General features: G+C 36.4%; 2 protein-coding genes across 3 annotated transcripts; both read right to left on the bottom strand.

Annotated features, from left to right (window-relative positions):
- Nucleotides 1–14,132, bottom strand: INDH (INDH1(iron-sulfur protein required for NADH dehydrogenase)). 2 transcript variants are annotated; one of them, XM_087328212.1, is made up of 8 exons: nucleotides 14,111–14,132; nucleotides 13,853–13,997; nucleotides 10,751–10,873; nucleotides 10,580–10,677; nucleotides 9,869–9,995; nucleotides 1,309–1,394; nucleotides 1,055–1,180; nucleotides 1–402 (listed from the first exon to the last, which is right to left on the bottom strand). In XM_087328212.1, exons 1-8 carry the CDS (start codon nucleotides 14,114–14,116, stop codon nucleotides 238–240), a joined length of 876 nt encoding a protein of 291 aa, XP_087184338.1. In that variant the 5' UTR covers nucleotides 14,117–14,132; the 3' UTR covers nucleotides 1–237. The 2 variants fall into 2 exon arrangements, with proteins under 2 accessions (XP_087184338.1, XP_087184337.1); XM_087328211.1 differs by having other exon boundaries at nucleotides 13,853–14,009; nucleotides 14,111–14,131.
- A 2,160-nt stretch (nucleotides 14,133–16,292) lies between these two features.
- On the bottom strand, nucleotides 16,293–21,563 carry LOC147856994 (Ribosomal protein S5 domain 2-like superfamily protein). Its single transcript, XM_087328076.1, has 9 exons — nucleotides 21,378–21,563; nucleotides 20,822–20,935; nucleotides 19,892–19,992; nucleotides 18,189–18,209; nucleotides 17,671–17,743; nucleotides 17,475–17,542; nucleotides 17,240–17,372; nucleotides 16,724–16,812; nucleotides 16,293–16,614 (listed from the first exon to the last, which is right to left on the bottom strand). The coding sequence occupies exons 1-9, from the start codon at nucleotides 21,490–21,492 to the stop codon at nucleotides 16,585–16,587; spliced, it is 744 nt and encodes a 247-aa protein (XP_087184202.1). The 5' UTR covers nucleotides 21,493–21,563; the 3' UTR covers nucleotides 16,293–16,584.
- Nucleotides 21,564–24,115: the final 2,552 nt, after the last annotated feature.

Below are 24,115 nucleotides of genomic sequence, written 5' to 3'. Positions count from 1 at the left end.
TTTGAAAGAATTTTTCTTTTTCTTTTTCTTTTTTATGTGTGGAGGGAATAACATAACATTATTGCTGAACAAGGCAAAATTGTGATGTTTTGAAGCTTCTTGTAGACTCCAAATCACGATTCTATTTTTCATTTACACTGCCAGAGAAAAAGGGGCATATGATATTATCAAGTCCCAGAACATGTTGACAGGCAAATCAAATTATGTATGATTTACAACAGCTGATTGTTTTTTTGTTTATTTGATGATCGGATAATTAGTTCCACTTCTTTGACCTTGTAGCTTGGTTTGTATTCTGCGTGCCATTTGCTTGTATATGCTTGCAGCTTCACTCTCCGGACATGATACAACAATGGGCTTCCCAACATCTGATGTTTCTCTAATTTCTATGTTCAGTGGCATCTGAACAAAAGAAAAGAATCAATACACCATTATAATAAAATCTATCATTTCCAAGTTATATAAGCTACAATAACATCGTCCATCTTCCTTTTTACATGGAATATATAAAACATTTTGTGTGAGACAAAACAGTATAATAGCATGTAGTACCTGCTTGTATTTAGAATTTTCTCTTTTGAGGATCAAATTAACAATCGGCAACAGTTCGGTTTGAACCAAACTGAACCGCAAAACCATAGCTTAACAGTTTAAACGGTTTGGTTTGATTCAAGTTCAGCTTTTTTTTAACAGTTTCGGGTACGAAATATCCAATTCCTTGATGTTTAAGGCGCTAACTCATTAAATGCACCAAAAAAGTGAGGCTTGACAGACCTAAGATTCACAAGTTCCTTCAACACAACTATCAATAAGCTAAAGATAATAGGTCATCTAATGCTATTAAAGATGAAGGTTGTGCAATTTTTTACAATTTTTAACTTCCTAAAACTGTCCTAATCAATGGAATAAGTATGAAGGCATCAAGAGCACCCGCAAATAGATGGTAATAATTAGTTAAGCATAAAAGACAACTTCAAAGTTAAAAAACAACAGACTTGATTGAACTTCCAAGTAACCAATAGACTTTCTGGGATCATAAAACAGTTTGCATTACCTTTCCAAGCAGCTCAAAGTTCATCTCCTTTGCAGTTGCTTCAACTCCACCAGTATCAAAAATGTTTGATTGTTCTCCACAATGAGGACATTTAAAATAGCTCATGTTCTCAATCAACCCAAGTATCTTTTAGAAAACAATGTCAAGTTCAGTTTTCCATATTGCAAAGAAACAGAAATCAGGAACTCTTACATCAAAACCATTAATAGACCGAAATGAAATTATTTTAGTGCACTCAATGTTCAGATCCTTACAGGTACATGGACTTTCTGAAACATATTTGCACCTCGTCTAGCATCTATCAATGCAATATCTTGAGGTGTTGAAACAATTATAGCTCCTGCTATCACCATCGCGAAGTTATAGAAGTTGCAGGAAAGAATAATAAAGAAAACAGAATTGTGTAAATGTATTGCAGGCCATCTTTGTGAGACATAATCACTGAAAAGATTTAGCGGCTATTGCAGTGACAGAACATTCAGTCTGCTCACTTTATTTTAGCATTAGTATAAAACCTTCAATTCTTAAAAGAATATAAAAGAGCTTGAATCTTTTACTTATGCACAAAAATGTTACACTTAACGTGTATCCTATGAAAGATTTGGTGTGAACATTGTTATAATAGTGTGAACCTAGTTAAGTAAATGTTGGGAGTGAACACACTTAGAATAGTTTGAACCTAGTTAAGTAGTTGTTAGGTGTGAATATAGTTATAATAGTGTGACTGTTGGGTCTATAAGTCCTGTAGAAACTGGTTATATAAACCATTCTACATCTTTGTAATCAGTGCTCGTTTTTCCTAATCTACTATATTTCCTTAAGTCTTCTAAGTGGTCTTGTTGTATGAGAGTTAGTCTAGATCCCTGTCTTTTTCTACATGGTATCAGAGCTGGTTTAGGTTACTTTCTCTATCCTATCCTTCCAAATAGGCATACACAGAACTTTCTATTTATCTTTTCCCACCTAAGAAGACATCAAACCTCTCCATCTACAACAACAAAAGTTTGAACAGAAAGCTACAACAGAGGCGATCTTTCTCTATTTTCACATTTTCAAAAGGTAGATTACAAGCTGATTCTTCTGACTACGTGCACACCCAAATCAGATTTTTGTTTTTGGAGGTATAGTCAAAACAAATTTTGTAGCAGTCTCAAACCCTAACTGCACAGCAACTGCAACAACCAGTTTTTACCACAACAAAATAAGTTTTCAACACATCAGACTAACTCTTTTCTCTCATCTATTGCTTCAATATTATATTGCTTTAGTACATTTTGGTGAATATAACCACCAAGTACTGCAATATCTCATCCATATTTCTTGCTTCTACAATGGCTGAGCAAACTAATATTTTCGGTATGCTTAATGCTGAAGACAAGTTGGATGGTACTAACTATCCTATGTGGGCGTACATGATGAGACATGTACTGGTAGCAAAGTAGCTATGGGACATTGTCATCAGATCCGATGAACGTCCAACTTCAAGTTCTTCTCCAAACTCTCCTTCCCGTTTAGGAACAATGCTTCAAGCTCCACTCAACTATCCACTTCTTCACAACTTAAGTGGGATGGTAAGGATGCTCAAGCCCATGCTCTCATCGCATTATCAATCAAATGTCACATTGTTCCACATATCCGATCTTGCACGACCTCAAAAAGTGCATGGGATGTGTTAAAGAACTTGTATGCTCAAAGGAATGAAGCAAGAGTCACTATGCTTAAGCGACAACTTGAAGAAACGAGGATGCAAGAAGGTGAATCCATGGACGCATTCTTAACAAAAATCAAGAACTTCAAGGAACAACTACTCAACATTGATGAAGTGATTTCAAACAAAAAACTAGTTTCTAACGTTCTTGCCGCGCTTCCGGATTCATATCAAGGCTTCGCCACAACAATAAGGCTTCTCACAAGAGGTAAAGAGAGCTTCAGCTTTGATGAGCTAATCTCCCTTCTCTTACAAGAATTTCAATCTCGAGCAAATCGTGATGTTCTTAATAGTGGTGATCAAGCCTTTGTTACCTCTTCCAAGTTCAAAGGCCAACAAGGACGAAAACAAAATAACCTTCCTTCTAAAGGCAATGATGCCTCAACTTTCCATGATGAGCTAATCTCCCTTCTCTTACAGGAATTTTAATCTCAAGCAAATCGTGATGTTCTTAATAGTGGTGATCAAGCCTTTGTTACCTCTTCCAAGTTCAAAGGCCAACAAGGACGAAAACAAAATAACCTTCCTTCTAAAGGCAATGATGCCTCAACTTTCCATGATGAGAAGAAGAAGATAAGGTGCAATTATTGTCGTAAACCAAGCCATGACATTAGCGAATGTCGAAAAAGGAAAGCTAGTGAAGAGAAGAAAAAACAGTCTCGTCTTAATGTTACCACCTCTACTGGTACGAAGGTAGAAGCACACATCGCTCAGCATGAGTGGGTATTCTCGATACATACAATGTATGATCCCTCATAGGATGACGTATGTTTATTGGTAAGTGACTCTACGGATGCTTGGTATTTTGATAGCAGTGCTTCTAAACACATAACTTCTTGCAAAAATTTCTTTGTCACACTTGAAGATGCTTGTCATAATGCGGGCATCGTTACTTGTGCCAATAATGCTTCTTACATCATAAAAGGCATTGGTCAAGTTCATATTACAGCTGTCAATGGGGATGCAGTCACCTTGAACAATGTTCTCTATGTCCCTGGCATAAAGAAAAACCTTCTTTCTGTTTCTGCCATTGCTATGCATGGATACCCTGTCCATTTTCTCTATGACAAATGCACAGTACATGATTGTACAAAGGGCGATATCATTGTCATAACAAGTAGTTTGTTCAACAACCTTTACAAGCTTGACATATATCAGAAATTTGATGACCAAAATGCATTAGTGGTGGATGCCCAAACACAAAGCAATTCTGAACTATGGCATGCTCGGTTCGGCCATTTAAATTTTAGCAGCCTTGCACGGCTTAGCAAGCATGACATGGTATGCAATCTTCCTTCCATTCATGTACCATCTGATCATGTTTGTGAGGGCTGTATTCTAGGAAAGATGCACAGGTTTTCATTTCCAAAAGATGCAAATGTTTCGGCAACACACAAGCTTCAACTTGTACATAGTGTTGTATGCGGCCCAATGAGGACACCATCAATTGGAGGTTATCTTTATTTTCTTACATTCATTGATGATGCTACCTGACACACTTGGGTATATCCTTTGAAGGAGAAATCTAATGTCTTTTCATGCTTCAAAGAATTCTTACACCTTGCTGAAAATCTTAGCAATCACAAACTCATTACTCTTCGCACCGATAGAGGGGGTGAGTACATGTCTCACGAGTTCAATGCTTTCTTGAAGGATAGAGGTATTATTCATCAATGCACCACTCCATACACACCACAACAAAATGGTTTGGCTGAGAGAAAGAATAGATCTCTCATGGAGATGTCAAGATGCATGCTCAACGGTAAGAAGCTACCTCATAAGTTTTGGTTAGAAGCTGTAATGTGTGCAAACTATGTTTTGAATAGATGCCCCACAAAAGCAAAAACAACTATCACTCCGTATGAGGCTTGGACTGGTCACAAGCCAAATGTTGGACACATGAGAATCTTTGGAAGTTTGGTTTATGCATTTGTGCCACCACAGCAACGCCATAAGCTTCAAGACAAAGCAACAAAATGCATATTTGTTGGCTACAGCAAAGAAAGCAAAGGTTATCGATTGTTTCAGCCCACTACAGGTAAGATCATCATCAGCGGGGATGTGATATTTGCTGAAAATGCAACTCAACCACTTGTGGATTGCTCCAAAGAGCCAATTGTTGATCAACCAGATGCATTTGATACTTTGTTACCATTGCTCCAAAATGTTGTGTTTGATGGTGATCGACTAACCCAAACTCATGGAGGTAATGTGCAGGTTTTGCATCAGCAACAACACGCTCCAAACAGAGATGTAGAGCTACCAAGCAATACTCAAATTGATCTCTTGCAACAGCCCAATGTGGTTGAAAATGAGCAACCAAACATTGTTGCTGATAATGCTGACTTACAGGTCATTAGCCCACATGATCTTGACATGGAATTGGAGGAAGAACAAGACTCCTCACAGGAAGCAAGAACAGTTCCTAAATGGCTGATTAACACCCTTATGGACAGTAAACTCAAGTTTCCTCTTCAAGGTAAAACCCGGGCAACTAGTCAGCAAGCTGAACTGCATTATGTGCATCATGCTCTTATCGCTGAAATTTGTGATGAGGAACCACTCTCTCTTAAGGATGCATTAGCACATGACCGTTGGGTTGAAGCCATGAAATCAGAACTTGGGTCCATCTACAAGAACAACACTTGGGAGTTATGTAATCTACCTAAAGGTAGAAAAGCAATTGCCACCAAGTGGATTTACAAAGTCAAGCATAATGCGGATGGAAGCATTGGTCGTTTTAAAGCAAGACCTGTGGCAAAAGGCTGTTCCCAAAAAGAGGGGATAGACTATGAAGAAACCTTCGCCCCCACTTCAAAGATGACTACAATCAGAGCTACAGTTGCTGCAACAGCAATTAAGGGATGGAAGGTTCACCAATTAGACATTAAAACCACCTTCTTAAATGAAGATTTAGAAGAAGAGGTTTATGTAGCTCAACCTCCAGGTTTTATCATTAAAGGTGCAAAAACTAAAGTTTGCAGGTTACTTAAAGCTTTGTACGGCTTGAAGCAAGCACCTCGAGCGTGGAATGCAAAGATTCATGCTCATCTTCTTCAACTCAGTTTTGTCAATAGCCCAACTGAAAGCACTCTCTATTTCCGAAAGGATGGAGAAAAATTACTAATTGTTGTGCTTTATGTTGATGATTTGCTAATCATAGGACCTGATGAGCAAGAAATTGCAGATTTTAAAGCTGATCTTAGTAAGACATTTGAACTTACAAATCTTGGTCATCTCCATTCCTACCTCAGCATTCAATTTATCACTGTTGGGGGGGGGAATTTTTCTCAGTCAACGAAAGTACATCGAGAAGCTCCTACAACGATTCAGGTTTGAAGACTGCAAGCCAATCTCCACTCTTGTAGAAGCAGGATTCAAATTCTCATACCAAGACAAAGGAGAACCAACTGATGTTCTCTTATACCAGCAAGCTGTAGGTTGTTTGATATTTTTGTGCAACACGCGACCTGATATTCAATATGCCATTTCGCAATTAAGCAGGTTTATGCACAGCCTTGGAACAAAGCATTGGCAAGCAGCCAAGAGAGTTTTCCGTTACCTCAAAGGCACTATGGATTTCAGCCTCTTCTATGGAGAAGGAAATTCATCTACTTTAACAGCCTTCACTGATAGTGATTGGGCTGGCTGCTGCGACACTCGTGTCTCACATAGAGGCAATTGTCTCATGATCGGCAATTCCTGTGAATCCTGGCTTGGCAAGAAGCAGCCAACAGTGGCAACATCAAGTTGTGAAGCTGAATATAGAGCAGCATTCAGCACCACAATAGAATGTGTTTGGCTCAGGAGATTATTGTCTGATTTGTCACTTGAGCAACCATCTCCTACTTGTATATTTACAGATAGTCAAAGTGCTTTGGCTATTGCAAGAAATCCCGTCTTCCATGCACGAACAAAACACATTGAGGTGCACTATCACTATGTGAGGGAGCAGTTCCATGCTAAAGAGATAAACTTGGTCTATGTACCAACTCATGAAAATGTTGCAGACATTTTCACCAAGGCTCTATCAAGAGAAAAGTTTGAATATTTCCGCAAGGAATTGGGGATTCTTCCAACACCTAGATAGTGACCACATTCAAGTCCACACCATTCACTTCAGGGGGGTTTGTTACACTTAACGTGTATCCTATGAAAGATTTGGTGTGAACATTGTTATAATAGTGTGAACCTAGTTAAGTAACTGTTGGGAGTGAACACACTTAGAATAGTTTGAACCTAGTTAAGTAGTTGTTAGGTGTGAATATAGTTATAATAGTGTGACTGTTGGGTCTATAAGTCCTGTAGAAACTGGTTATATAAACCATTCTACATCTTTGTAATCAGTGCTCGTTTTTCCTAATCTACTATATTTCCTGAAGTCTTCTAAGTGGTCTTGTTGTATGAGAGTTAGTCTAGATCCTTGTCTTTTTCTACAAAAAATTTACCCGTATGGCTTAATACATTCAAACTTGTGAAAAAACGATATATTAACATCTTTTTTAAGAGGCCAAAATGGTTTATAAGGCCAAACAAGAGATTACATCTTAAAATGCTATCTCATCTTTGAGAACAATCCAAAATAATGTAACTATGTAAAAAAGTAACTAAGAATAGAAGTGACTAAAGAATCCTGTTATCTATACACATCAGATTCCCAAGTCCAATAAAATGTAAATTTGACTTCAAATGATCTCTAGCATAGGATGATCCAGAATGGAGAGATCTCCGAAGCAAGGGAAGTACTTGCAATGGTGGGAAATAATGGCCTTTATCTGTTGATGACAAGGGTAGAGATATTGTGGTACATAAAGCCAGGGCCTAAGTTCACGAAAAATTGTTCTTGCCCGATCTTTTGTAAACCCTTTGCAATGTCCTGGTTGGGATATTATAGCCCTTGATTGACTTATAGCATGAGTAGGAGTGATGGGGCTAAAGAACGTTGTGATTGATCTTTGCTAATGAGCTTGAGTGGTTGTCTTCTTGTCTTTCAACAACTTCTCCTGGTGTCATTACCTTCTGTAGTGGATCAAAGCCTTGGTTAAAGAGGCAATGGTATCTCCCCCTTATTTCATCAAAAACAGTTTAGTGGCAGACATAATGCTCTTCAGATTCCATTCCTTGATGACACAAATGGCAAATTCTTTCTTCTAGAGGTGTGCATGCATGCATATCTGCCTACCTTAATCTCTAACTGATGTGAGGAGGTCCACAACTGCCCTATCACATTCCACAATGCATGGGATAAATGCATGTTCATATAAGAGTGAATCGTTGTTGCATTTCAACAAACCAACCATGTTTATCTCCGTGTTCAACAAGTTATTTTGATCACATAAGTGTCGACATTGAGTACCTTCATTTAGGGAGCTCCCAAAGTTAGTCACTCATATGCAGCCTCCCATAAGGAGAAATGAGGCCTTGTGAATATTACTCCTAGCTATGTGTTGGGTCATGTGTATGCCTAGGTAAGTGTTCGATCATGAGAAACATATAAACTAAGCAATATAAAGGTTAGTAGCACTTAAAAATGGCATCTAAAAAATTAGGTTGCCAGGCACAAAGAAACATGATTCTAGTTTTTTGGTTTAAAAACACTTTAGTTTTGATAAAGGACACCCTAATATTCTTCTTGTCCCTCGCCCCTTGTGACCTCTAAAGGCTAAATCCCCTTGGAACATTTAATAGACATCAATCTTTTCTTTTGTCTCATAAGTATTTTTGTGAGAAATTTGATCTCTCCCTTTCAGCACATCCATTCTGCCTCTTGGAATTGACCACAGCCACCTCTTGCAGTTCCATGCTGCAGTATCAATGAGTTTCAACTGTTGTCTCATATGTATTTCTGTGAGAAATTTAATCTCTCCCTTTCAGCGCCTCCATTCTGCCTCTTGGAACTGACCACGGCCCTCTGTTGCAGTTCCATGCTACAGTGTCTAGGCCGAAAATGAACGAGAAGATATTAAAGTACAAGGAAAAATATATATATTTATGTCTCTAAGAGACCATAATGGCTAATGAGACTTACCAAAAAATACAATTGTTTATGTTAATTCATCAATGTAAGTAACAGAATATCATTTTACCCTAGCTTTCTAAAACTAAATTGATTGACTATATGTACTCATGGCCATCTGACACCAATCCGGTTCAGTGCATAATTACTAGGAATTGGAAATTGTTTCCAAAAATATCCATCATAGGGTGTGATCTATGATGCATAACTCCGGTGTCAGGTTGCCTACAGCCCACTGTGTGCACCACCTCTAAATCAATGATAGAATCCAGTTGCAATGGAGTGTACAAAAGAATAATATTAAAAATTAATCGATGTTGTGCATAAAAAATGTAATTTTTGAGACAACACGATCAAACTTGTACTTACAAATTATGAAGCAATGTAAATACCCATACAGTAACCAACTATATATTGAATACTTTTCGCACAGGAAATTAAATAAAGACAAAGAAGTGCAAGCTAAAGCAAGGACGTGTAACAGCAGCATATGCTCGGCCCCTTAGTGCATGGGAAGGTTAAAGCATGAGCACCAAGTCACATGCTTAGCTTTGACCGCATGGGTAACCCCATATAAGGGCACAGGGCACCTCATTATGAGGTGAAGGGGGGAAAGAAAAGTTAAAAAGGATTTTTACTATTTTATATAACATCAATCTAAATAAATATACAAAGGGTTCACTTCTCTCCACTTCTTATGTGACAGCAAGTTGTTCTTGTAGTCACCCTATTGACTTTATACAAAGGTCTCAGATTCAAATCTCTCTAGCCTATGCTATGCTCCTTACCCTAATCTTTCAATATCTCTTTCATTTAGCCCAATTCTTCTTCTTGAATTTTGACCATCTCCTACTCTAGAACCCCAGAGGCTCTGACTAGGCATGCACGGATCTGATCCGCATCTACGTGACACCTGTCGGAACCTCTGAGGTAGAATTTGAGGCTTTGAATTATGAAGAAAAAGTGGGAAAACCTGAATTTAGCAAGCATAAAACATATTGAACAGGATGCATGTAATTATACGAAACATATTTTAGGGTTTCAGTGTTGGGCTATATAACCACGTCACTCACATAATCAAGCTAACTACCTGAAAGTTGCAGTCGCTGAGATATTGAAATCTGTGCATCACCAGTACCGGGTGGCATGTCTACAACCATTACATCAATGTCACCCCAACGGACTCCTCTAATCAGCTTTTCTAAAGCACTCATAACCTGCATCACGGACATTATGAGTGACTGCCAATGCTTTCTTCCAGATTTGATAAACCCAGCTTCAAAAAATACAGCAGTAATGTGGAACAGACACTGCATACTCTCAACTGATCATAGAAAACAAAAGATTCCTCCTCTCTATGTTTTCAGATCTTCAGTTTTACAGCCACATGTATATAGCATGCAGTTTTTTGATCCATAAAAGGAAAATGGACTAATTCAAGCTCACATTTTATAGCAAGCACTCACATTCATTATTTGTTTTGGTCAATTGTCTAAATCAGCTTTGAATGCATGTTCCTCATTTGAACAGGTCATGTGAATTCCTTACTTATCTAAAATACATACAGAATGGCTTTAACATCAAGTAGCTACCTAGTAGACCATAAAATTAGTGGATGTCTATGCAATTTAAAGAACTATAAGTAACAGCCACTAGAGATCATTATTATGCGTGGAAGTTCTCCCTGCCCAAAACAACCTAAATGTCTTCATAAGTAGGTCCAAAAGATACGATAGTTTCATTTTGTTCTCAAAAGACGAAAGTTTAGAGCAAAATGGAACTGTTCACCTTTAATACTTACCATTGGACCTCTCCAGACAACAGGTGCATCTTTCTCCATTAAGAAACCCATTGACATGCATTTCACTCCATAGTTTTCCAAAGGAATCATCTTTGAATCTGAAGAACCTCATAGAAGATGTGAATTGCTGGCCTAACGTGATTGGTTTCCTGAAAAACTAGCAGAACAAACCTGAATCTACTGCAGGTTTTCCTTTAAGCTTCATCAAGGTGGGAATGGAAGGTCCATAAACATCGGCATCTAGAAGACCAACTTCCATTTCACACTTCAAAGCCAACGCTACAGCCAAATTCACTGAAAGATATAAAGTTTATGCATTAATTAACCAGGCTACTACTGCAGAATATAGTACATATATAGAACAACTCCAGCCGAGATGCAAGTGTGAAGAATATAGTACATATGTATAACTATTGTCAAAAGTTGTCTGGGGGGGCTTAAATGTATGACGCTCTGAATTAATTAGGACAGAGGGGTTTTTTTAGTTTTTGCTGACAGAATCTAATCCATGTTAGGATCAATGAGTACAAGGTCAACTGGCCATTAAGTATGGAACAAGACATTACATACTCAAGCACAAGATTAAACAAGAGATTTTATATCTCCATTCAAATTATTTTTAAAGCTTCCAATGGATACCATACTGAGATTCGAAAACTATAAAATATAAACATGATGTTGCGGTCATTTCCATCTCAAAGCTGTGGGTTCAAGACTCAAAAGATGGGCTTCATGAATTTTAACAATTTTAGTTCGTGATCATGATTCATGCACACTAACAATTTGCCCCTGAACAGCAAAAACAATAGCATTTCCCATTAACAGCCAATGCTAATAATAAATATGTAATGGGTGATGGCAATAACAGATATTTCGTTGTAGGGGGGCAATTGTACAGTGACTATATTTTTCCAATCAACCCTGTTACTGAGACAAATTGTGCAAATTCTTGGTTACACCCATTGTTGTAGAATACTTAGCATATAATACGGTAGAATACCTATGCTAAGTATTCTAAAAGTATTCTACCTTTTTTAAATACTTAGAATACATATTCTATAGATAAAAGACATTGAATACATAGAATACATGTAAAATACGTTAAATCATTTTTAAAAGTTAAACTTTTTCAAATTTTAGTTATTTGGAAACACTAAATGTTCATTAAATACGTCAAATATGTAGAATATGTGAAATGTTAGAAAATGGCAGTTCTAAATGTAGAATAAGTGTAGAATACTTCAGAGTATTCTAAAATGTGTTCTAAACATAGAATACACATTTTTAACAGCTATGGTTAGACCAAAATCATTGTATCAACCCACATTTTGTAATGATAAATCTTTACTATGCTATATCCCTTGGGGTCTTTAGGCTACACCCTTCTCTCAAACCTGGATTAATCTGAAGGGGTAGAGCTTATCCCCACAACTTGCAACAACTCTTGTTTAGATCAAGAGTTTGCGTGTATGCTTTGTTAGATATAATCAATGATCAACCCCAAGTTTTTAAATCTATCCCCATATGTATTCTTAGAATGCACATTTTGTGATAACACCCCAAATGAGGAGTAGCTATTGTGCAACTCGACCATATGGGTAAATAAGGTGTCAATCTAAGAAGCCGTAGATGCGTAGGACACAATGTATTTAGGAAAGTTCGAAGTAGGCTAATAGGATTGGCTAATCAAGTCAACTAGAAGAATATTTTGTGGGCAAGTTATGATGTACTTAGTCTTGAAGTATGTGCCATTGACTTTAAGATAAGTACTATCTAGCACTAGCTTGTATCTAGGGAGCTGGGTCATATTAAATGACAAGTTAGTTGATAGAAAAGGAATATATCCACTACTATCAACTGACATGCACATTTAATGTTACACTTAGACCAAACAGAGATTATAATCCACTCTCTCAACACAGTGGTGTGATGATCATCAATCCCCACTAATTTTGTAGTGAGCTGGTCCAGATCCCATCTAAGCTCTAAGGTGTGAGCGCATGGGTGAACTACCACTGTGAGCTACTCTCATATGTAATAGAAGTTTTGTTTTCATATATCCATCTCTGTGATTGTAACTATATATACCTATCTAATTGATTCTCAATATTTCTAACAGCCTCTTCCGTTGGTTGAATGGTTACAATCAAAGGATCCCAAGGTACACGTCATCGTACATAATGACAGTGCTATGGTTTATGAGCTCAGAACAATAATTACATTCTCAATGTGTATCATTCATGTCAATGGATTGGGATGTAAAGTAAATTCTTTGATGTGTTATAGAAAATTGTGGATTGAATTTATTGGGAGGGTCGTAAACTTACCATATACTAGAAGGGGTACCAATAATATAGACACTAATCAAAGAACGATGCAAACGTTTGAGATGGTCAAGCTTAGAAATCAATGGCTATGCACAAGCTGGGGATTGTTTGTGCGAATGTGGCTTATGAATTAAGTTACAGACCTGTTTAATAATCAAACAAGGTCATAGAGACAAAGAAGATGTTACATCCCCAAAACAAAAAGGAAAATTACCTAAATATGCTTATAGCTGTATGAAATTCAGAATATGAGCTTGCTTCGTACAAGATTAAACTACACACACACACACATATGCATGTGCTTAGTCAAAGTTGGCATTCCTAATCTCATGAAAATTAGGATTACACACATAATTATTTCTTAAGCAATAGCTAAAGAATGAGTATTTCCAGTTACTAGATTTAGTGTAGGAATGCATTAATTGGAATATTCCAAAGATTTTCAGGTTGCACTGTTTCAGAAAACTAGAAACAACTTCGATTAAGTATTAATCTTAACCAAAAGCAGTTTCAATTAGATGTTAAGTTAAGTGATATCATTGGAAGAATAAGTCAATAGAGTATCTTCAATCCTGATTATGAGACTAATGAAGCGAATGTATAAACTAAATAAATCATATGCCCTATACTTCCTTTGAAAACTCCTGAATCATATGTGTAGTCTTTTATTTTCACATGATTAGGAGACTCTGACTTTGCGCAAGCATATATATAGGTACCTTCGGAAAAAAGGAGATGCTTACTTCTTGAATTTATTGTATGTGTAGCAATACATATTTCGGTGATTCTCATAAAATATCAAGTTTTTTTCATAGAAAAACAAAAACAGGGATTTCTAAGTAATTTTCCCAAACCATGAAACAAGAGTTTTTTCCATTGGGAGAAAAAACAAGTACTAGCTCAAATTCCATTTAAAGAAGAGGAAGAAAAACAGGTAGAACCTCACCTGCTGTTGTGGACTTCCCAACTCCACCTTTACCGGAGGCGACAGCAATGACATCATTTAATCCTTGATTCTTTTTAGCCGAATTAACCACTGTCTGTGAGGAGAAGCCAGACAGCATTCTGAGACTATGTGCCCTATAGACACGCTGTAAGAGACGCTGTCAGAAAACGACATGTCTTAACAGTGCAAAGAAAAAACAAAACAAACAAAGGAAGGAAGGAGGAGAATGCAAAAAACAAAAAGGGATTACATACTTACCTTCATCTCCACCGAAGAGGGAAATCAGAGAGAAGCTTCACCACGACAGATGCATCGATGAGAGAGAGAGAGAGAGAGAGAGTTTGTCGAAGAGAGAAAAATGGTGGATGCAGATGGGCAGGGAGTGAGATTTGAACCCAAGACCGACAGGAAGAGACAGGAGACAAAGGGGCCATTATGTAAGTAAAAAGAAGAGACCCAAAGGCCAACTAACTAAATGTAGTAGTAGTAGTAGTAATAGTAAGAGTAGTATATATGTATGTATGTATGTATGTATGTATGGGATATGAATTGGATTACATTGGCTTGCCTTCACCGTGACACGCGATTTGCCGAGCCTTTTGTTTTGTCTCTCGGAGTGAGTGCGAATGAGTGTGGATTCCACCGTTCATATAGTTATTGTCTATATGTATATGTATGTGTATGTGTATGTGTATGTGTATGTGTATGTGTATGTGTATGTGTATGTATGTATGTAGCATTTGTCGATGTCTCGACCTTGCAATGTTGATTCCAATCATCCTCCGAGTTGATCATTGTTGTCACCTGATACTCAATTGCTCAACCGCATGAGTTTATCACTATATGGAAAGCTACTCCGTTCCTGACAACCAACTGTGGTACTCCTTATTGGCATTTTCAACCTCCGAAATGGTTGTTCCCCCCCAATCACATAGAATTTAAATCTTATAAAAATGGTTACACTAATGATAAGATATCTTCTTAAAAAAAATAATTTGCAATAACTTATGAGGAACAACAGCTCATAAATGTTGTTTGGGCTAAGAATGCCTATTGCTTTGAAGAAAGTGAAGGTGTATGTATGTATGTCTTTTTCTTTTTCTTATTTGCTCTACAAACTGCATATTTTTGTCTTGCTTGGTAGAAACCATTAGATTCTTACGCCTTTTTATCTTGAGATAATAACAAACCTCTTGTTGGTTAAGTCACACATCACATCTTAATCCCACGCAATCTTCTTTGGGAATGCTAGTAGGTGTAGTTAATTTTCATATCAAGAAAATAAGAGGTTATTGATTTAACCATTTCAAGATACTTCTTCTTTCCATTTCCTCTTTGCAAGTGCAATGTTTCCTTACAATTTTCTAATGCTTGTTGAAACGAGGAAAATTTGTATGTTGTATGTTGCAATGGCCACGTCCCATCTTAGTTTCTCAAAAACTCATGACATAACCCTCCATTCTCATTTTAGCGTGGACTCAAAAAGGGTTGTGTTGAGTAATGAGTGACACCAAATGAGTAGAGGGACGCCGGCTTCACCCGGCCGCCATTTGCGCGCGGAGCCAATCTCCACGGATCCCCTAGCCCAGATGTAGCTTAATCTCTCCGAGCAGCTGAGCGTTTTCTGGAAAAAAAATAGCAAGTGGATGAAAATCACCTTCAGGCTAAGGTACGCTCAGAAAAAAGGACAAGCTTAACAGGTAGCAGAATTGGAAAGGATGGGTGATTTGTTCTGTGTACTGTTTAAGGCGGTACATAAGTTCCCCGAATCGCCGTACAGTCGGCAGCCGCATGAACCGCCCCGCCGGGTTATGGGGAAACACTAAATGACATCCCAACACAGGGCGTTCGATCAACAATTGGACAATGTAGGCATAGTTGGTACCGATGTTCACTGAGATTGGGAATCCCCGCTTCATGCTGATCGTATCGTATTCTCTTCGCTTATTGCAGCTGTGGTAATCGAGGCTTTGCTTTGTATTCTCGGACCAAAGCTCTTGTGAAATGCTAATGTAATACACCGTATAATAATAGTATCAAAACATTTGACAAATATTGGATATTGCTGTCATATACCTTATTTTAATCACTATGTAAATTAATGATTGTTTTATTCCTTCCTGTTAATTACAAAGCATAGACATGCATCAAGAGAGAACTAAGCATTGCGCAAAATTCATTCTCACTACACTTTGGCCAAAGACATCAATCAGGCAGAAAAAAAATCACCCAACCAGCTCTCAATGATATAAATGAATTTCTGTCAATAAATTTTGGGTGCCCCATACACAATCAAATGTGGCAGTCAATGACTCGATAACATCAATCGACCAGGACAAAATTCCTTAAAACATTAAAAAAGGAAGAAAATCAAAACTTCTACATTAACATTTTCGGATACATGCATCTCTCTTCACAAGTTTTAACAACAGTTGCCATTAAAAAAACTTATTTCTTATGTTAAATTTGTTTTGTTCTTTACCTCTGATTAGTTACATTTTAAGAACATAGTTAATATGCATTCTTTGTTTTGGTACATCTTCGTTACCATATTAAATGATCCAAAGTTACATTTCCTATTGTAGCGGAGAAATTTGGTCTACTATAGTTTTAAGTGAGCTATTTTTCATTAAGTAACCGTCCATGTATAAAATATATGATCAAGCACCACTTTCTCTCATCTGAAAACAAATTAAATTCCTTCGTTTTGTTGACACTTATTTCTTTGCACATCAACTCGAGACAAGCATCTCAACTCCTCGCTGGATCAAATCAGAAGCACAGACACATTATTAGAAAAGACCAAACTAAAGATTACGATGATTTTATTTTTTGGGAGTTTTATTTATTTGTTATAGCCTTTTTTCCGACCTGGGCACTCTCTAAGCTCGACCTTGCAAATTCAGTCATCTTGGAACTCGCTGCCCGACCTCGTTCCAAGCAGTTAAGATAATCATCGGCTTCAAAAAAAAATCAACATGCAAGAATGCATAAGTAACAAACAGAGATTTGCATGTTTTTAATGTCATGTATGGCATGATTCATGTAAAGATTTGCATTCTTTCATGCCATGCATGGAACGATTCATGTAAACATTTGCGTTTTAACATGGAATACATGATTACATTCCAAGGTTAAGTTGCATTATGTGGATCATGAAGAATTTGCAATTTGTAAACTACTGATTAATATAGGAATCACATTAGGTAATTCATACAGATTTTGTATTCTGTAAATGCACGATTAATACATGCATCCTAAACCCTAAACCCCAACAAAAGCAACATTAAACAATATGAACAAGAAAGAATGTTATGATTGAAATAAAAATAAAAAACCAAAACTCATTATGCATCATAGTTAAGGATATAGCTAAAACAAACATACCAGATAAGGCACCTTTGGTGATGGAGGTGATGATACCATGCTCTATAGGCTCATAGTCAATCTCTGAGCCCCCTTCAGACGATATCGACAACGGACGCCCACGAAACGCAAAGCATGCATACCTATGATGCTCCTGTTTTGAGTCAACAACACTAATATGAGATTTATCAATATTCTAAATAGTCTCTACGTACTGACCTAACCCAACAAAAAAATAAGGGATGAGCCACACAACCTTTTCCTCTTTCTTGACAGGATCAAGGAGGACCTTTCCCTTGTGATTTACAGCACAGCTTATAGCAACTGTTCCATGATTTTCAACAGAAATATTTGGCTACTTTAGGATACATACTGGCGATGTAGTGTCAAAAGAGAAATATAAACGCATACATCAAGAGAAATATATACATATATGAGGAGGCTAACTTTACCAACGAGACCACTCAACGGGACTCCTGCATCAACAAGGGCAGCACATGCTGCATTTATCGCACAAGCAAGCAACTTATAGATGTCAAGGAAGTTCAATTTTAAATTTTTTTATGGAGGGAATGAAATATTCTCTTTCTCTATTTTCTGTATCATATTATACAGTTCTATAAAAACAAAAACATCACAAGATATGCCCTTATATTAAGAAGTATTTGTATTAAGCCTGTAAAACTGAGTTTGAATCACCCCACACCAACTTTACAAGATCACCTTGCACAGCATATGGACTGAAATACATGACTTTCTTGTTGTTAACATTACCAAAAGCTACTATTGTTAAACTGTGTAGGTACTCTTTAAATTGTGAGTGCAGATTGAATTATTTTCTACTGCATTCTTTCTTTAAGAGAGCACTTACACTCTATTGTACAGACGTAGAAAGGAAACACATAAAAGAGCATCCACCTGAAGGCAGGCAGCCAGCAATAAAATCAATAAAGCAAGGAAATCAGGATACTGCTCCATCATCATTCACCACCTGCAAACACCAACAAAAGCACAGGATTAGCAATCTTCAATGATCCCAAGATATGAGATGTAGTTTTATTTGCATTGGCATCAAACAATCTATTTTACCATTAGGCACTATATATCATCACTGATGGAGCTACCGTGCCTTATGGTATCTAGATATTGTTAGAACTAGCTCAAACACCCATCTCTTGTAAACTTGGCATCCTATTGATGATATCCAACTTGGTACGATACCCATACAAGGAGAAACCATGACAAAAATCACTCGTTTATCAGATACCCAATTTAGATACTTAACGGGGTCTAGTTGTTTGTAGACCATAATGGTTACAAGGTGACATTGATGGATCCAGATCTTGCACTGTACTTGAAACAGGAAATTCACACCCAGGCCACAAGCACTAGCTGGATTAGGGTTCTCACCTATATAAAGAAGGCCTCCCCACCCCTTGCAGCTTATTTACAGTCTTTGTCTAGCTATGTTCGGCAATATCACCATTGCAGCTTGTGAGAGTGCAACACCATCTACTGTTTCTTGTTTTTTTTTTGGCAAGTATAGTAACAAAGTTTTGATTTCTCTTGGCCTCTTCCCTTGTTTTGATGTTATCTTCCATTTTGTGAGAGTGCAACACCATCTACTGTTTCTTGTTTTTTTTTTTTGGCAAGTATAGTAACAAAGTTTTGATTTCTCTTGGCCTCTTCCCTTGTTTTGATGTTATCTTCCATTTTGTTTCATTTCTTTCAGATATCTGCAGCATACTTCAAGGGACATCTCATGCATCCACCGAATAGATCAAATATGAAATCTAAACATATGAGCAAGCTAGAGCATACAAAAAAATTCTATCCTGGAAATTTTGCACGATTATCAGAGAGGCTATGTGATGCAAGATCCAACTAAGAAGAGAAATCATTTAAGAGCACAAACAAAAAAGATGTGAGCAACTTCTCAAAATTGCTCCATAGATCTTTATTGGTTCTCTTCAGCCACGATCCATCAATGGATAGTGTGAATCAAGGTGCCCCAAAAAGGGAGGAAAACCGTTCATAAATTACAAACGACAACAGATACTATGCAAATGGAAAGCTATGTTTCTTTGGTTAATAGGATTCAGTACATGTATCTGTATGCAGGAAGTTCTTAAGTGGTCCATAAGAATGATACAAGTAGTGGTAAAAGAAAAGTTTGTATTTGTATGAATCTCCTAGAAGACCATACCAAGTCTATGTGCTATCCCATACATGCAAGCAAAAAGACATAATCCAAATCATTTCCATTGATTCAGTTCCATGGCTACAAGCACACCTGCTTCCCAATGATAACATCCTATAAAGTCTTGCTCCAAGATAAAAGATTTCCCAATTAAGCATTCTATAAAGGATAGGCTTTGCGTACTGCTCAAGGGACACATAAGATGTTGCACGTACTGCTTCATAGATCTTTTCATTCATTTAAGCATTTTATAATTTTTCAAGATCTTATACATGAGTGTTTTCGTGTCTCTAATCATGATCCCCGAGTGGTTCATGATGTATTTGTTTTCATCAAAATCCATGCAAATACACTTCTACATTTGAAGATTTTTATCAATCCTGATAAAATAATATAGACAAAAGCATATTGCTTTTGTAAATCAGTTTTCCATGGACTAAATAATACAATTCATCTAAACTCATATATCTTACCTGTACAATTACAGAGATTGCTGTATTTGGATGCAATGTAGTAAGCACAATATGCTGCAATGTCTGCTTCAAAACGAATTCTGCCTCCTTTTCAACAGTGCCTGACCACAAAAAGAACTTGTTTTAGATAGCTACAAAACCTTTTTGATTCCCTAAACTGATTATAGGATTTTTGTACTCAGCGTCACTTCAAATTATTTATAGCAAGTCCAAAATTATGGCATAAAAGAAAAAACAATCGAGGTTCCTGTTAATTTGTGGTCTTTTCTTGGTAATTTCCAATATGAAGACACAAATTTTAAGCCGCATTCCTATAGTAATTAATGTTTTTCATATAGCTCTCCAAATGTAAAATATTATTAATGGAATAAAATCCAATAGAAATTCATTTATATTCGTGGTACTTAATCATAACTAAATACTTAATTAACCAAAAGAAAGATATCAATTTTCTAATAAAGTTTTATAAAATTGTGGTGTATTTTCATACACCACTGGTCAAAGATATTAATAAAGGGTGAAAAATGGGACAGAATATAAATAATCCTCTACTAAATTTTTACAAATTCAGGGTACTTTCCTATAATTTCGCACATGAAAAAATAGAGATATAAAGGGGATTCTACAAAATACAATAGAGATATACAATTTTCTACCAAATTCTGATATATTCAAACTATTTCTTGTTATTTTGTGAAATAAAAGGAAATCTAAAGGGAGGAAAATCCCGTTCTTTCCGATCTCTATGCATTTCACCTCTCGACAAAAATTAAATATTCTACCAAATTCCATTAAAATTTCAGCATTCTAAAATAATTTCCTATTACTTCATATGCATGAAAAAATAGAGCTCATTCAAAAGAAATTTCTTACTTACCCTAGAGCTACTTAGCTTTTAGGGTTCGGATAGACAAAAATAAGCTGAGTTACCTGCAATTCCTGTCTTGGGCTTCCATATCACTTCGAGAATAGCTCTTTCCGGATTCTCTTTCCGTCCAGATATGGCCTTTGGTCCATAAACAGCAGCAAGTACAATAGTATTCTCTATCAAATAAATACAAAACGAATAAATCTTTTCAGTGAAAGTTGAAGTTTTCGGGGTTTAGGGTTTACTTAAGATTGGATGAAGGTTTATGTTTTTGGAGTTTTAGGTTTAAAATTTGTGAGTTTCCAGAGTGCTAGGAATTTAGGTTGTTTTTCATGCGAGGGGTTTGAGTGTTTATTTAGGGTTTAGGTTGGCGAGTTCTAGGTTTCGTACATTTGTAAGTTTCCACAATTTTTCGAATTTAAGGTTAAGGGGACTCAGCGTTTATTTATGGTTTAATTTTGTGAGTTCTAGGTTTTAGGTTCAAAGGATTAGGTTTCAGGTTTTAGGGTTTATTTTTGAGGGAAAAAAGTAAATGGAAAACATGTTTTTAAGGGTTTTAGAATATTAATGGAAATGGAGAGGAGAGGGAAGAACAAGATGATACATAAAACAGAATACCTTGTGACCAGCGAGCAGAGCCATCTGCTCTGTGGAGCAAACCACGGGAGCAGACGAGGGGTCTAATCTGGTTAGGGTTGCGACCATCAGGGCGTGACGGCTCCGCCATCGCCATAGACAGAGCTCTCTGTTCCTCTTCCTTCTCTTCGAATTCAAAATAAACAAATGAAAGAGAAACAGAGTACGAGAAGAAGAAAAAGGTTTAAAACAAAAAAAAAACAGAGGAAGAAGAAGAAGAAGGAAACAATTGCTTTCTGTTTCTGGGTAATTTTTTTTTTAAAAACCATCCAAATTATGAAGAAATGATTAAGATTAAGATTCAAATTGGCATTAAGCATGTAATTAAGACCACTCGTAAGCTCACATCCAACTTAGAGATTAAGATTAAGACCATGCTTATATGATTCATGAGGAATTCGATACATGCACTTAGCGATTATAATTAAGGCCAAGCTTATATGATTCGTGAACAACTCAATAAATGCACTTAGTGTTTATGGTTAAGACCAAGCTTATATATGATTCGTGAGGAACTCAATACATGCACTTAGAGATTATGATTAAGACCAAGCTTATATTATTCGCGAACAACTCAATACATGCACCTAGATATTATGATTAAGACCAAGCTTATATGATTCGTGATCAACTCGATACATGCATATTACAAAACCATCCTCTCCTCACCACCCAGTTATGAAGTCCAATAGTAAGAGAGTGAACAATGCAAGATGTGTGTGTGTGTGTTTGGGGGGGGGGGGGGAGGGGGAAGAACTACAATTTCAAATCCATGACCAAAATTTTGGAACATTTTTTATGGGGAGCTTAGGTGGTGATTTTGGAACAATCAAGAGTTTTACTAACGAACGATTTGCAATGGAGAAACCCACAATAGTGTGGCAGTGAGATAGATTGATTTTATTATCATCTTTGGAGGTCATATTTAACCTATGAGACCAAAAATATAACATAAAATGTATCCATGTGTATGGTTTTCCCGTTTGGCAAAGAATATGGTTTTGTGGTTCGCTGAAACATATGTAGTATAATGTGTATAGTGTGAGCCTCCCTATTTCCCACGTCATGATATATTGGTGTTGCAAAAAGGCCTCATTCACAGACGAATCTATTGATTCATCATGAAACAAGTAAGTTAAATCCCGTCTTAGTAGCAATGGGCTTGGTTTTGGCTCAAACCGAACCGAACCAAAAAACTGTGGCTTAACGGTTTATAGGTTCAAAGATAACTAAACAGTTTGGTTTGGTTTCAAATGTTACTAATCGGTTTCGGTTCAGTTTTGAATTGACTGGTTTAGTAGTTTAGCGGCTTATCGGTTTTTTTTTATGTGGTTCGGTTTAAAGTTTTAAAGGTTTATAGGTTAAAAAATACTCATAAATATTTTCAATAAGCTATAACTTTCGACCTTTAATTTTAAACTCTTGTTTTAACTTATTAAATTTTATATGTATTATATGTAGAGTCTCTTTTTCATTTATGATGATCAATTATGATAAGTATGATGATCAAATTTATGATTAGTATGATGACAAAAATTATGATAAGAATGATGACAAATTTTATAATAAGTATGATGACAAAATTTATGATGAGTATGATGACAAAATTTATGATGAGTATGATGACAAAATTTATGATGATTTTCTCACACAAATTTATAATAAGTATAATGATTAATATCAATAAAAAATGGTTTGGTTTAGTTTGGTTTAGATTTATGATAAACTAGTTTGGTTTGGTTTTAAATTTTTCGTAAACAGTTTGGTTTTAAACGGTTTAGTTTCTCTTATTCTTTAAACGGTTTGGTTTAACGGTTCGGCTCTAAACGGTTCAGTTTAAATGGCTTCATAAAATTAAAAACAATTTGGTTCGGTTTTTATTATTAATAAATGGTTTGGTTTGGTTTGGTTTGAAGGCCAAGAAACCGAACTGAGCCCATTGCTACGTCTTACATCATTTTTCCATATCTTGCATCCAATTACGATACAAAATTTTACTTTTACGTTGTCATGATATGGCGCGTCGAATGTGAGAAGATCTAGTAAAACTTGCATAAAAAATTTATGAGATCTATAGATATGGTTTTTTTACAAGAACATCATTTGAGTCCATCAAGGGTAGATTCGTATGGATCCTTATATCAATGGTTCTTGGGCCCATTTTTGGAGTTCCGCAATTGGCGAATCCCAAAATAAAGTTCGTGTTTGTATAACATTAGCCAAAAAATGGTCCTCTCATGTGATTTTCTATAGGATTTTAGTGGAAGGAAGAGTGCAAGTTATTATTGTAGAATTCCAAAATCTACAATTGGGTTTTATAAATGTATATGCTCATAATGCGTCATCAGATAGGGGAAGGTTACGGTCTTCTCTATGTGATACTTTGCCACATGTGGATCATTGGTGTATGGTCGGAGATTTTAATATGATTGAGGATAAGTTGGATAGAAGTGGAGGTAGCCAAGTTGTTTTATATGGTTAGGAATTAAGCTTTTTGGAGAGGGTGTGCTTTAAGTACAGTTTTCAAGATACTTGGTTCTCTTCTTCCTTTTGCAAACATGTTGAATACTTGCAATTCTCTAGATCAAATTGACGGTTGTTGGGTACTAATCTATCTCGATCAAACAAATTCTACGTTGATGACTTCTTTCTAACATTAAGAGGTTCATTACAGATATTAGCTGGGACAACTTTCTATGATCACTCGCCTCTTATTGTTA

This window comes from Azolla caroliniana, unplaced genomic scaffold (assembly GCF_043228905.1).
Source record: "Azolla caroliniana isolate FFs.n. ecotype wild unplaced genomic scaffold, voAzoCaro1.0.p SCAF_12, whole genome shotgun sequence".
NCBI lineage: Eukaryota > Viridiplantae > Streptophyta > Polypodiopsida > Salviniales > Salviniaceae > Azolla > Azolla caroliniana.
This window is presented reverse-complemented; position numbering and strand designations above follow the sequence as displayed.